This window comes from Abramis brama (assembly GCF_963993115.1).
Source record: "Abramis brama genome assembly, chromosome: 1".
NCBI lineage: Eukaryota > Metazoa > Chordata > Actinopteri > Cypriniformes > Leuciscidae > Abramis > Abramis brama.
The window spans coordinates 22,251,720-22,264,010 of NC_139963.1; the positions used below are offsets into that span (position 1 = coordinate 22,251,720).

Genomic DNA, 12,291 nt, shown 5'->3' on the forward strand with positions numbered 1-12,291 from the left:
CCCACTGTTTCCTTATAGTCTAACCAAAATGTTTGTTTTTCACTAATGAAATCATTAAAAAAAATTAGTATGGATACATAATGAATTGAATGCGACACTTTAAGAGCAAGAAACACGGATGCAACTTTAAAGAAATGTACATATGATTATATAGAGAACTTTTATTTTAATGTTCAATGTTCTTAAAATGCTATTGAACTGGTTAAAGTAACAGCAGCCTGCCAAGCACTCGTGGGAAAGGTTGCCTTTTGAGTGTCGGTTTCGTTTGGTGAACTTAAGTCTGTCTCTAATTGTGAAGCTGTTGAGTGTCAAAAGAGACATCTGTTCTTTAATTGTTCTGGGAATAATCCTGAATTTTCAGCAAGACGGAAACATACTTTTACATGCTTTTTGTTGTAATTTCACAGCAGTTCCACACCAGCCTCTGCTCAAAGTGTCCCTCGATACTGCTACAAATGTCCTTCTCTTTACCGGGGATACTGTGGTCACTTGCGTCATCATATGCAACGGGATGAAGCTGCCTAGTACAGATTTGGAGAAGAGGATTGGGATCATATTCAACCATTTCTTGACACCATGGTTCTATCTATGCTCCGATTAGTTTTCATGAGTGCACCGAAATATTTTGCAACAATCTATTGAAATCCATCCCTTTAAATAGCAGGCATATAGTTTCCCACAGCATGCTAAACGCAACCAAAATGGCAGCCTTTACTTTTCTGTATACATGTACATTTATAACGCATTCTGTCCATGGAAAAGCAGATTACATTTAAGACCTATACTGAGTGATTAACCACAAAAAAAAAAAAACTTTTACTTTTTCAGTTGGGCCAAGTACAGTTCTGAGGTTTTTGCATGTGCTATCATTTTGATTTCTCTTGAGTGCGAGAGAATATATTCTGGTCTAGGACATCATATGTTGATAAACAGCACTTGTTAGGTTGCTTGACTCTTAAGTCTATGTTTCTCTTCTAGAATGCCCTGCAAAAGGAAACAGTTCCTTAACTGTGAGTTTGACTTTGTGATGTACTAATGCTTTTCCCTTGTTAGCGAAATGAGAATGAATTATGTAAATAATTAATGTATCAATTGCAACTATAAGGAAAAATATATATATAATTGATTCTGATTACATGCCTCTCTTTGATTGCTTTTGTTTGTTTGACATACTATTTTAATCATTCAAAATGGCAGAGGGAGTGTGTATTATATTTCACACATAATATGTCACTCATAATTCTCTTAATTTTACATGTTGAGTTTTTTTTTTTCTTTAATTATAAAAGTTATAAAATAAATGCATTCTATGGTCAAACTGATTCATTTGACTATGTGGGATTTTCATAGTAATTTAAAAAAAGAAATATATTCTATAAATATATATTCTCTACGTTCAAAAGTTTAGGGGTTTCCACAAAAATATGAAACAGCACAATTGTTTTCAACACTGATTATAATCAGAAATGTTTCCTGAGCAGCTAATCATTTTAGTATGATTTCTGAAGGATCATGTGACACTGAAGACTGGAGTAATGATGCTGAAAATACAGCTTTGCCATTATAGGAATAAATTACATTTGACAATATATTAAAACAGTTAATTGTAATAATATTTACGGTATTATTGTTTTACTGTATTTCTGGTTAAATAAATACAGCCCTGGTGAGCATAAGAGGCTTCTTTTAAATATCTTACTGACCCCAATTTTTTTTGAAAGGTAGTGTATAAAAGCTATGGTTAATATGCACTGAATTATTAAACTCACAGCATTTTATGTTTCAAATTTTCATCAGGTTTTGGTGGTTTTAGGTCACAAATATGACACGTTGAAATATCCCTTGCTATTAACTTTCAATCAGCTTTATGCAAAGTTTTTTGGAAAAAAAACTTCACATATTCATATAGTTCTAAAACATTTTTGGACTGTGACTGATTTGGGACAATTAGGATTTTAATTTAAATGTCTTGAGTTGATCTGTTTAGTGCACATCAGATCAACACACAAAAAAATTAGCTACATTTTAGTTTCAGGGCACAAGAATATTCCTAATGTTCTTTTAAAATCTCAGCAATCTTAAGATATAAAAAAAATAATTTATCCCATAAATGAGCACTTTTAATGTAAGTACAATCGCTCTTGTCTTATGCCCACTGCTACAGTATTGTTGAACGGTCATTAGGGGGCAGTAGTGCGTAGTTTTTGTCACCACAGAACACAATCCAACTGGCTCGTATTGAAAAACCTGTTGATCATCACCTGTGAAAGATTGGGATTAATGCCAAAGTTCTGAATTCTTGATAATGTTTGGCTAAATTGTTAGATGTGCTTTTATAGAGGCAACTTTATATGAATCCTGAAGTTATATCAAAAAGTTGTTCTTACAATCTCTGTTTGTAAACCTAATATGTGAATATATGTGCAATGTAATATAATGCATTAAAACATTTTTTTTTTTTTTTTTTTTTTTATAATTGAGAAAGACTTTCTCTGTTGTGGTTTTAAGTGTCAGCATGCTGTTTTTATATCCTCTTCCCATTATACATCAGAAGACATTAAACTCTTGACTATTAGAGCTGCCTCAGATTTGACAAGCTGTTTGACTAAGATTAAAATTGTCTTGGTCGCTGTAAAAATTATTGTTGGTTTAACTTAAAAAGTAAGTTGCCTGGTTGCTTAAAAATTTAAGTTCATTGGAAGAAAAAAAAGTTAATAAAATGAAGAAGATTTGTTTAATCAACAGAAACTCAATGTTATCTGAACCACATAAATTATCTAAGTTGATTTGACCAAATAAATGTTTTGACAAATCATGAAAAAAAAATTTTACAGTGTGGAAATGTTCAGCTCTTAAAATCTCCTGAGTAATCACTTAAAAACTCTTTAAAAAAAAAATCCTTTAATAATTTGCTGTGGTAAAAATCTATTCTAGTGAACTGTGAAAGTGAAGCAGTTGTTCTCAAGCATGAATACTGTAAGTTGCAATTCATATAGGCCTAACTGAACACAGGAACACTTTTTGTGTAGGCTAGTAACTGTGATTACTACTCGGGTATCTCTAGCTAAATAGTTGAGCTTATCAGTCCTCAAAAGATAGAAACAGAAACACATTGTGTTTACAAGATTCGGTTGTCAGACAACGTGGACCTTCAGCCCTTAATCGAATTCCTTCGGTTTTTTAAATTCGTTTCCCTTCAAAAGGAGAGCCACATATGCTTTCGTAATGACGTCACTCATATTAATTCTAGGCAATATGAAATCTTTCACCTATAGGCTACATCATAAGTGTAATGTATTGTAGGTGTCTTTGGTTTTGCCACATTGCTGCCTCATGAATAGTGACTAACTTGTGCAGGATTTATATTTTCCCACGACAACATCACAACCATGACAACATTGGAACTCCAGGGGAGGGGCAATGAGAGTTAACGTTTCATGACGTCACTAGCTACGTAGTTTTAAGCAATCAGAAATGCTAAGCAAACTAACCAATAGGCTACAACAACAAAAGCATACAATGCACCAACACGAAAGTTAAACATGACAACAAAAGTCCCCGCGATGGGCGGAAAACCACGATTTTATGGCACACATAACTAACAAACAGCAGTTCCGTTATAAAGGAAGTTCTCAGAGGAAGTGGTGGGGTTAGATTTTGGGGGTGTCTTTATGGTTTTTATGCTTCGTACATGTAAAGAATTATGCCAATTAATTGTTTGTGCGATAACAAGGCGTCATCTGATCCACAACGTTTGTATTGCTCTGAAAACGCCCTGTGAACAGTTTGAGTTTTACACTTAATTCGTTCATTTATGAAAACGCTTTTCACTTTAGAAAACTTATCTGACTGCATCAAATTCTATTTGACTTCAGTCTTTCGTTATAGCAAACTGTTTATTGAATTCATAAAATTATTATAAAGAGGTAAACGTCTTGATTGTTGTAACATTGACTCTGCACCTCCAAAAAACACTTGAATAGCTCGTTAAATACGCAGAACACAAATAAACAATTTGATTGGTCTTGTTTACGGTCTGGGTCAAGATAGGCTAATCCAACGTGACTTCACAATGAAGCCTATAGCCTATTATTAAATATGCCATACTCATCCTTTTTTAGTCTTTGTTATTTGTTGTCTTTAAACATGTGCTTCGAGCAGCCCAAATAACAAACTTAGCAATGGTGAAAAGATTCCGAATCTAATGTGTAGCTATGCTAGAAAATTATATGGGAATTAAGCACACAACAGTAACTCAATATTTCGTTTTATTTCGTTGGTTCAGTTATTTTTCTGTTTTCTTGCGTTGAAAATCGCTATGTAGAATTTCTTTAAATCGCTATGTATTTGTCAGTTATCATTTGTACACATAACCATATAAATAAATTCAATACATCCTACACGAACTTTGAGCATCAGTTATGTGTAACTCCTGTGCAACATAACTGTCGTATCCAAGTGACATATTATGAATGAAATGTCTGGTAAACAACGCCGTTTTAACTTCGCAAGTGACATCAGTCTGGCAAAAAATTCAAGTTAACGAAATTCACTATGATTCGTAATCGAAGACGTATTCAGTATTTATCAGTCATTTGGGTTTTGCTCCCATAATGTTGCTAAAGAAAATGTCACTGTTGTTCGCAGGAAATCTGATTACATGAATTGTCTCATCATAAATTAATTCAGTTAATTGAGCTTCATGTGGTCATGTAAACAACTGCAATAAATAAATGATAATGTGCACTTTAAATGAACATTTATAACACCTATAGTGGTCAATTCTCTGAGTCTCAGTTTTCTGGAATTGCATTATCTCAAAATGCCCACTTGGTGGAAGCAGCATACCTAGTGGGCATAACATATAGGCTAGCCTACTTCAAACAGCAAAATCATATAGCTATCGGTCTATTCACGGTTTTGAGCATTAAACATACTTTTTTTTTTTTTTTTTGACAAATTTACACGGAGAGCTGTCGATACAACAGTTGATATATTAGATCTCTGATATGAGAGCCAACCAACGCTGAAAGCTTTTTTTTCCAACGCTCGCGCTCTCGCTACATGTAGGCTAAACCGGACTCATTTGACATTAATTATTAAAGGGGCAAAATTGCGTTCATATGCTCAGTACTGTATAATTTCTTCAGATTTGTTGACAAAAACATACTTTGATAAACGTCAACCGAATGATAGGCTAAGCTATACGGACGAGGGAAATACACCAACTGGTGTTGAGTATAATTGTTCACGTTGCACGCGCACAGGGGTGTGTTTTGCACGTCACCAGTATAGAGGCCAAGCACTGTTCTGATTGGACACACCCTCCCCCCTCTCCATTTTGTGGGAAATCGCATATATGCTTCAAGTTGCTGATCATTAAAACCGTTTCTTTGTCGTTACAAAACGGATATCGAATATTCAATGTATTATCTTCGAGAAGTTAAACACAATAGAGGAACTGATGATATGAATCAGTCAGGTACTTCAACAACAGCGCGTGCATTGAACCTGATGATCATTCCCTTTCTTTCTTTCTTTCTTTCTTTCTTTCTTTCTTTCTTTCTTTCTTTCTTTCTTTCTTTCTTTCTGTCTTTCTTTCTTTCTTTCTTTCTTTCTTTCTTTCTTTCTTTCTTATTGTAAGTCAAATTCACTCAGTTTTTAAACCTGTTAACAAAACTTTATTTTTCAAAAAAGCTTGCATGATTAAATCTTGCAGTGGTATCTTTAATTGTGCTAATTATTTATTTTAAATGTGCTTGTATTGTGCGTGTTAATTAGCCTACATATTTAAATAGTTAAATTTGCTTGTATGATGTGCTATAAACTACTTTGTTTTAGTTGGAAATGACACTTAGGCTATAGGCTTCAAATATGTTGTTATACTCTTAACTTGCACACTATGTATTTGTAAGAAAAAGATATGTCTTATTTGATCAAACTTTAGTGACTTCATTCATTGTGAGATTAGATTATACTTAAGTTTATATTAGATCAAAATAAACTATGGAAACTTACTTTTTTTGTGAGGGGTTGGATTATATTAATACTTCCATTTTTTAACATTGAAATTGCATGTAAAATGAAACTGCTTGTAATATAATGCAAATAAATAGTATTTATTTATTTGCACTCAGCTTTCTCAATCAAGCATATTTTTATAAACCCACAAGTCTCTTTGTGGGTTGGATTTACATTTGCTTAATGTTTAAGAGACATCTCTTTTTTAAAAATATATATATTTAGATGGGCTAAAACTGGGACCATTTTTAGATATTTATTTATACATATTTTAGAAATAAAAGTGAAGACTGTTTGAAACAATTAATTCTAAATTCAGCGTATAGATATGCTACAAAACTGTTTTAGGAGTTGGAAACAACACCTAAACATACTGGGTTTTTCTTCATTGTGGCTTACTGCTTAGATTAATAAGGCTGGATTTACAGGGTTTTACAAATCCAGATTATGTTGTGTTATTGCTAAGACAGCAGAGAGGGTCTCACATCATTTGAGTGGCATCATGGGAAATGACAGAGAACTGCCAATCATTCTCAACTTCCTCCAAGAGGGCAGAAATTACATCCCTCTTATCAAGTGTTTAAATAATCCAATCTACTTTCTAACAAGTTGTTAAAATATAAAACATTATTTGTATTATTCCAAGAGAGAGAAAACCTCATTTCAAACTTTGAATCAGCTTTGATGCTGCTTTTATTTTTGTGCAGTCATGACTGTTTGAACTAAGACTGAAATCTTCATGTTTTGATTACTTTTTGTAACATTTTTATTCATATTTGTACAGCATGAATTTTAACTACAATTTCAGATATTTAATTTGAAGTATAGGTTGAAACTAGGCTATTAATTAAATATTCCACTTCAAAAAATATTTATTATCCACTTGTGTTGTTTTTCCCCAAAATTTAATTAGGCTATTCATTTACAATTTACAAAAGTCAGATCAATTTAAAATGATTTATGTTAAGCAACTAGCTATATCTTCTTCAATCAATGTATTATTACATTTAATCTATTTAATAATTGATAAAAAGTCTGAAAAGTTAATAATGATCTACTATCGTTTTCTTCCATGAGGAAAACTGCATAGATGCAAGCATGGATAACAAAAGAAGCAAGCAAACAGTTATGGAAAAATTCAGGGAAACCATGAAGTAATGAAGTCTCAAACTTCTTACACGGTTAGACCTTCTTCTGCAAGCGCTTCAGTTGATCATGTGAGTTGAACAAATATGACAAATCTGCCCTTCCTGTGATAGAAAAGATAGACTTTAGGTTGTATAAAAACTTTGAGACTAATTCTATAATAATTCTACAATAAAATGAAAGTAAGTTACATGCAATAATGTTGTATTTCTGTCCCTAAACTGCATTTTTAGTGACACAAGGTCTTCCATTGGTTATAGGCTACTTTTTTTCATAGTTATGTAACATTTCTTACTTTTTTCTTTCCGTAAAAAGGCTGATTACATTTCCACTGATAACGTAAATAATAATGAACTGTCTATGTTTTTCAGCTACAGTCTTCCTTGCATGTTCACGACTGACCTTGCCTCTGGTCTCTTTGCAAATGTTGCTTTCCAAATATTAACTGTTTGAAAATGTCCTAACTTGCCTTATAGGCATGTAAGCCAATCAGACAACCAAGGAGTGTATGTATCTAGACCAATACTAAATTCTTTCTTTTTTTTCTCGCATTGAACTTTATTTATTGGTATATGTATTATTTTGTGTCTTTCTGAAATTAAGTTACACCGCTCATTACTTTCTCCTAAAAGTAACATAAAGTTACTGAAATCAGTTGAATAACATGTAAATGGTAAATAAACATATTCACACTATTTTTAGTCATACTTCATGCTTCTTTTCAGAACTTCCTTCCCACCATGCTTTGTTGTTCCTCAGAGCAAGAACCAGAGCCTTTTTATGAACACCCTGATGCAAGTGAAAACAAAGCACTTGATTTATTTTTCAATTATTTTGTCAAATAAACAGCATTTTGTAAAGAATATCAAGGGACAGTTTTCATTGATGCACCATCAAACTCTAAAGTCCTTGTTGTCCTGGATGAGCTCCAAGCCTGTGGTCCCCGTCACCCAGAAAAGAGATGCCCTACCCCCACACCAGCTATCCCTCATCCCCCTCACAGTGTGTGGTCAGGACACAATCTCAGAGTCCCACTTAAACACCAATTCCTTCACAGGACCACAAACTGCACCCCCTTGCAACAGTTTATCTTTACAGAGTGTAACACACAGGACTATAAAAATAAATGAATATGCAATGCAAGATATAACAACTGCAGTATTGCTTAGCTATTGTTGCACTTAAAAGAATATGGCCAACACATAGATTTGACCCAGTAACTTTAAAGCTAACTCTGTACAACCACAAAAAAAGTTTAGTTTAGACAGGGGCCATCAAAAGAGTGACCCCTTTATTTATTAATAGTTCTACTACCTTGCATGTCAGATGGTGTTACAACAGAGACATCAGCATGATGTGCAGCTAAATGCTAAGTCTGTTAAAATTCACATACGTTTTCTGATAGACTGAAGTATGGCCCTAGGCACGGCAAAGCGTGTGCGTTTATGAATTGTGGTGGATGTACATATAAAAAATAGAGAGCGTAATAATCTGGAACAATTTTGCACGATGCAGCCTTTATTTACATTGATTGCAGGAAAGCTTGCGCGAGATTAATGTGTGCGCATTAGGGCATACTTAATATTTATCCAGACAATAAAAACGCTGATATATCACTAGTCACCACAGACGTGTTAAACAGTTCAGACATGCATACAAATACGCCTCTTCTGTCAACTCATCGTTATCATCCTTGAAACCTTGCGCCCAAGTTGTGCTTCGTTACGGAATGGCCACGCCATGAGTGATTTAAACATGCGCGTAGCTCGAGGGACAGAAGAAATGGGTTTTATGCAGAATCTGCTCCTTATTTCAGTGTTGGTCAAAATACTCTTCATTATGCACCAGTTATGGACTATTGTGAGACTGCCTGCGAGACGTGGATCATTCCTCATCCTTGTTGTAATGGACGGGAAGCCATTTTCTCACAGTGAGCCGGTACTGCCGCCACGTGTACAATTTCAGAGACACGTAACAAAGTAACCGCTTGAAATTCCCATCTGATTTGCGTTTAAAACTCATTTGAAAGGGGTTTTGAGGTCGGATTTCTCTGACCTGAGTATATAGCTGAAAAAAGCCTCGCAATGAGACATCATATACACGGGGTGTACAGACAATAGGCAAAGCAACAGTTGCTCACTTCCTGTTGGTAGGCGGTATCCTCGACTCTAGGCCCTGCTGTCTCAGCAACACCCCCATTTTGAATCAGTTGTTGGACCTTCTAATGTCTCCGTTTGGCGCAACATGGAGGTGAGCACGAGAACTTTCGAGATCTCAGTGGAAATGTGTCTCTCTAGTTTTGGAGCTGACCTGTTAAAGTAAAACTGGATTCTGCTACCCACTCGGCCAAGTTCCCAAGAACCGAATTAAAAAGGATACAGTGTTTCAATAAAACCATGCATTGAATATGTTTGTTACTGCTTCGTATTTACTCCACCTCAAAAATGTTTGCCATAAACTTTGGTTGTAAAACTACTCTAATTAAATATTTTACTTCACCGCCCTGGTCGTGACCCACAGCTACAATGTCATGTACATAAAGGCTATTGGTTTTACTATTAGAAACGTGTTACGTGATCAACTTCAGCCACGAGACTACAGACTAACAAGCGAGTATGAAAAGGGTAACTACCAAAGCTAGCCGAGCAACATCACATATGGGTTTTATTTGGACATAAACTCGCACAAAATGTAAAATTACACTAAATGGCCTTTTGTCCTGCAAATTGTGTCTTAGTGGAATCCGAAAAATTCTGATGAACGTAGAAACAAAAAGGTTAAACGAAAAGCAGTTCTCGTGACATAAAGCTCATAAGTAAATCTGGAGCATGTGTGGGCTAGTATGAATGTGTGTATGTCTGTAAGAAATGCATGCAGAAAGGATATACGGTGCAATGTACAGAGAATGTTCCTGTCTTTCCAAGCACAACCAGCTTGAGAGAGAGGGGGAGCGCGCGCACGAGAGAGAGAGCGGAGGACCGGCCCCTTCTCTAGCTACTCTGAGACCACGTGGTTTCTTCTTTGCAAACAAAAAAAAAATTAGTAAATTCGACTCGGTTTTAGAGGCGGTGCCATCGCCAAGCGGTAGGATCTGTGTGACAGTGCAGGGTACAGCTTTAGGTTGAGGGGCAGCGAGAGGAAAGAATTTCTCCCGATCCCGCTATATATATAGGCTACTCGCACCACTATTCCATCGTAACAAACATCAGCTTAATTCAAACTGTTATCATTTCTACAGCGTGCTGGGAATTCGAAGGTTGCTACAGTGAAGAATATTACCACTCGCCTGCAGGACTTAATCAGACTACAACGTTACTGTTAGTCGAACTTTCCCCTTTTTATTTTGGATTGTCTTGCTGTTTGATTTTTTTTTTTCTCTACACGTTTTTAATTCCAACCGGTTGACATTTGCACGATTTTATATATCTGCGGGTGTCTTGGTCCTTTTTCAAAAATAAGAACGTTTTGACGGAAAGTTTTTATTTTCATTTCTATTTTTGGGGGGGAGCGTTACAGTTTTTCCACGATGAACAAGCTATATATTGGAAATCTCAATGAAAACGTCACCGCAGAGGACTTGGTTAAAACCTTTGAAGATTACAAGATTCCGTACTCTGGACAGTTTCTCATGAAAACTGGCTATGCGTTTGTTGATTGCCCGGACGACCAATGGGCAATGAAAGCGATTGAAACATTTTCGGGTGAGTTCATTTAATTTAATGGGCCTTTATTTAATGACTTACTCTTGTTAACCTCCCATGCGCGTTTGGGTTGTTTATAATTCAAATTCTACTGTTTTACTAAAGATTTCGAGAACATTGTGAAAGTGAATTGATGATTCTACTTGTTTTGCCATTTAAGTCAGGGCAATGTAAGGCTCTATAGTGCAAAGGTACCTGAGATAGTGAACTTTTTAAGTGCAGAGTGTTTGCAGACACTGAAAGCATTCATGCACACATCAACCACGACTTACTTACTTTCTCTGCTCTGACAGGTTTAAAACGTGCTTTATATTCTACTCTGATAAATAACACTAGCCTACATTTAGCGTCGTTGTGGTTGTAAGCTGTAGGACGTAGTTCTCCTAAACTCAGTCTTTAGGTTTAGTCCAGCCTACCCGGCACAGCTATAGAATCAGGTCTCACCCCTCCCCCTTTTGGCTAATAGGCCAGTGGAGCTAAAATGAAACATGTTTCCTTAAGCCCCTATTGAGTTAACAGGCACAATACTGTGGGATACTTTCGTGTCTTTTTAATATATCCAACCATATAGCATTCTTAAATGCTGATTTCAACAATGCAATTTCACTGCATCTGTCCTACAGACCACAAAATGTGTATCTCCTCGCTTCTCCACATATGTAGCATGTGACGTGCTCTATAGCACGAAGGTCGCCATGCCGATAAGGATCCAGTTAAAACTATATCAACCACATGAAGTCACGGTCAAGATTAATTCATCTTCAGCTGTTCTTTTAATCGCTATATACCCCTTAGGTCTCAACTAGACAGATAATAGGCTACACATAGCCTATGGATTCTGTCACAGTTGACGTAAATAGTTTGTGTAGCCCTGATCAGTGACACTTGAAAGCGTCCTACGAAATCTGTAATTTAACCAGTGCCAAACAAAAAACAATAAAATATTTGTTTGATTACTTTTTATAACACGTAGGCCTACCCTTTGCAACCTCGAAAGCTCATTAGGCCATTCGCAAAGCAAGTTGTACAGTAAAAAAAATACCGTTCTCCTCACACAGGAAAGTATAACGAAGCATAGGCTATATACAAATCTTTAAGGCACATATTTAATATTTTAATGCAACGTAATTTTTTAAGTCGACTCTGATTCTTTTAAGTAAGATGGTGGCATAATTTGTTAGTTGGGGTTAAAAAAATAGAACAAAATAATAATTTGTTTCCTTTTTCCAGGTAAAGTGGAACTTCACGGCAAACGAATTGAGGTCGAACATTCTGTCCCTAAAAAGCAGAGGTATTTGCTTTCTCATTCAACAATTGTTTGCATACTGTATGTAAAAGCTGAATGTATGTTGTTGTGTCGGTAGTACACATATGTGTAGCCTACTATGTCACCAGGATCTCGCTGTGTGCTTAAATTGTGGAT

The 12,291-nt window shown here is 35.4% G+C and overlaps 2 protein-coding genes across 3 annotated transcripts in view; both read left to right on the forward strand.

Moving 5' to 3' along the window:
- ube2z (ubiquitin-conjugating enzyme E2Z) overlaps window positions 1-1,133 on the forward strand; it is a 7,762-nt gene extending 6,629 nt beyond the window's left edge. The window contains exon 7 of the mRNA XM_084094123.1: window positions 1-1,133. This exon is cut by the window's left edge and continues 684 nt beyond it. The gene's annotated coding sequence lies outside the window, so the exon portion shown is untranslated.
- Window positions 1,134-10,217: 9,084 nt separating this feature from the next.
- The window catches only part of igf2bp1 (insulin-like growth factor 2 mRNA binding protein 1), a 34,033-nt gene continuing 31,959 nt past the window's right edge, over window positions 10,218-12,291 (forward strand). For both annotated transcript variants that reach the window (XM_084130095.1, XM_084130096.1), the window contains exons 1-2: window positions 10,218-10,868; window positions 12,099-12,159. In XM_084130095.1, the coding sequence (XP_083986221.1) occupies window positions 10,694-10,868; window positions 12,099-12,159 (236 nt within the window). In that variant the 5' untranslated portion in view covers window positions 10,218-10,693. The remainder of the gene's footprint in view (window positions 10,869-12,098; window positions 12,160-12,291) is intronic.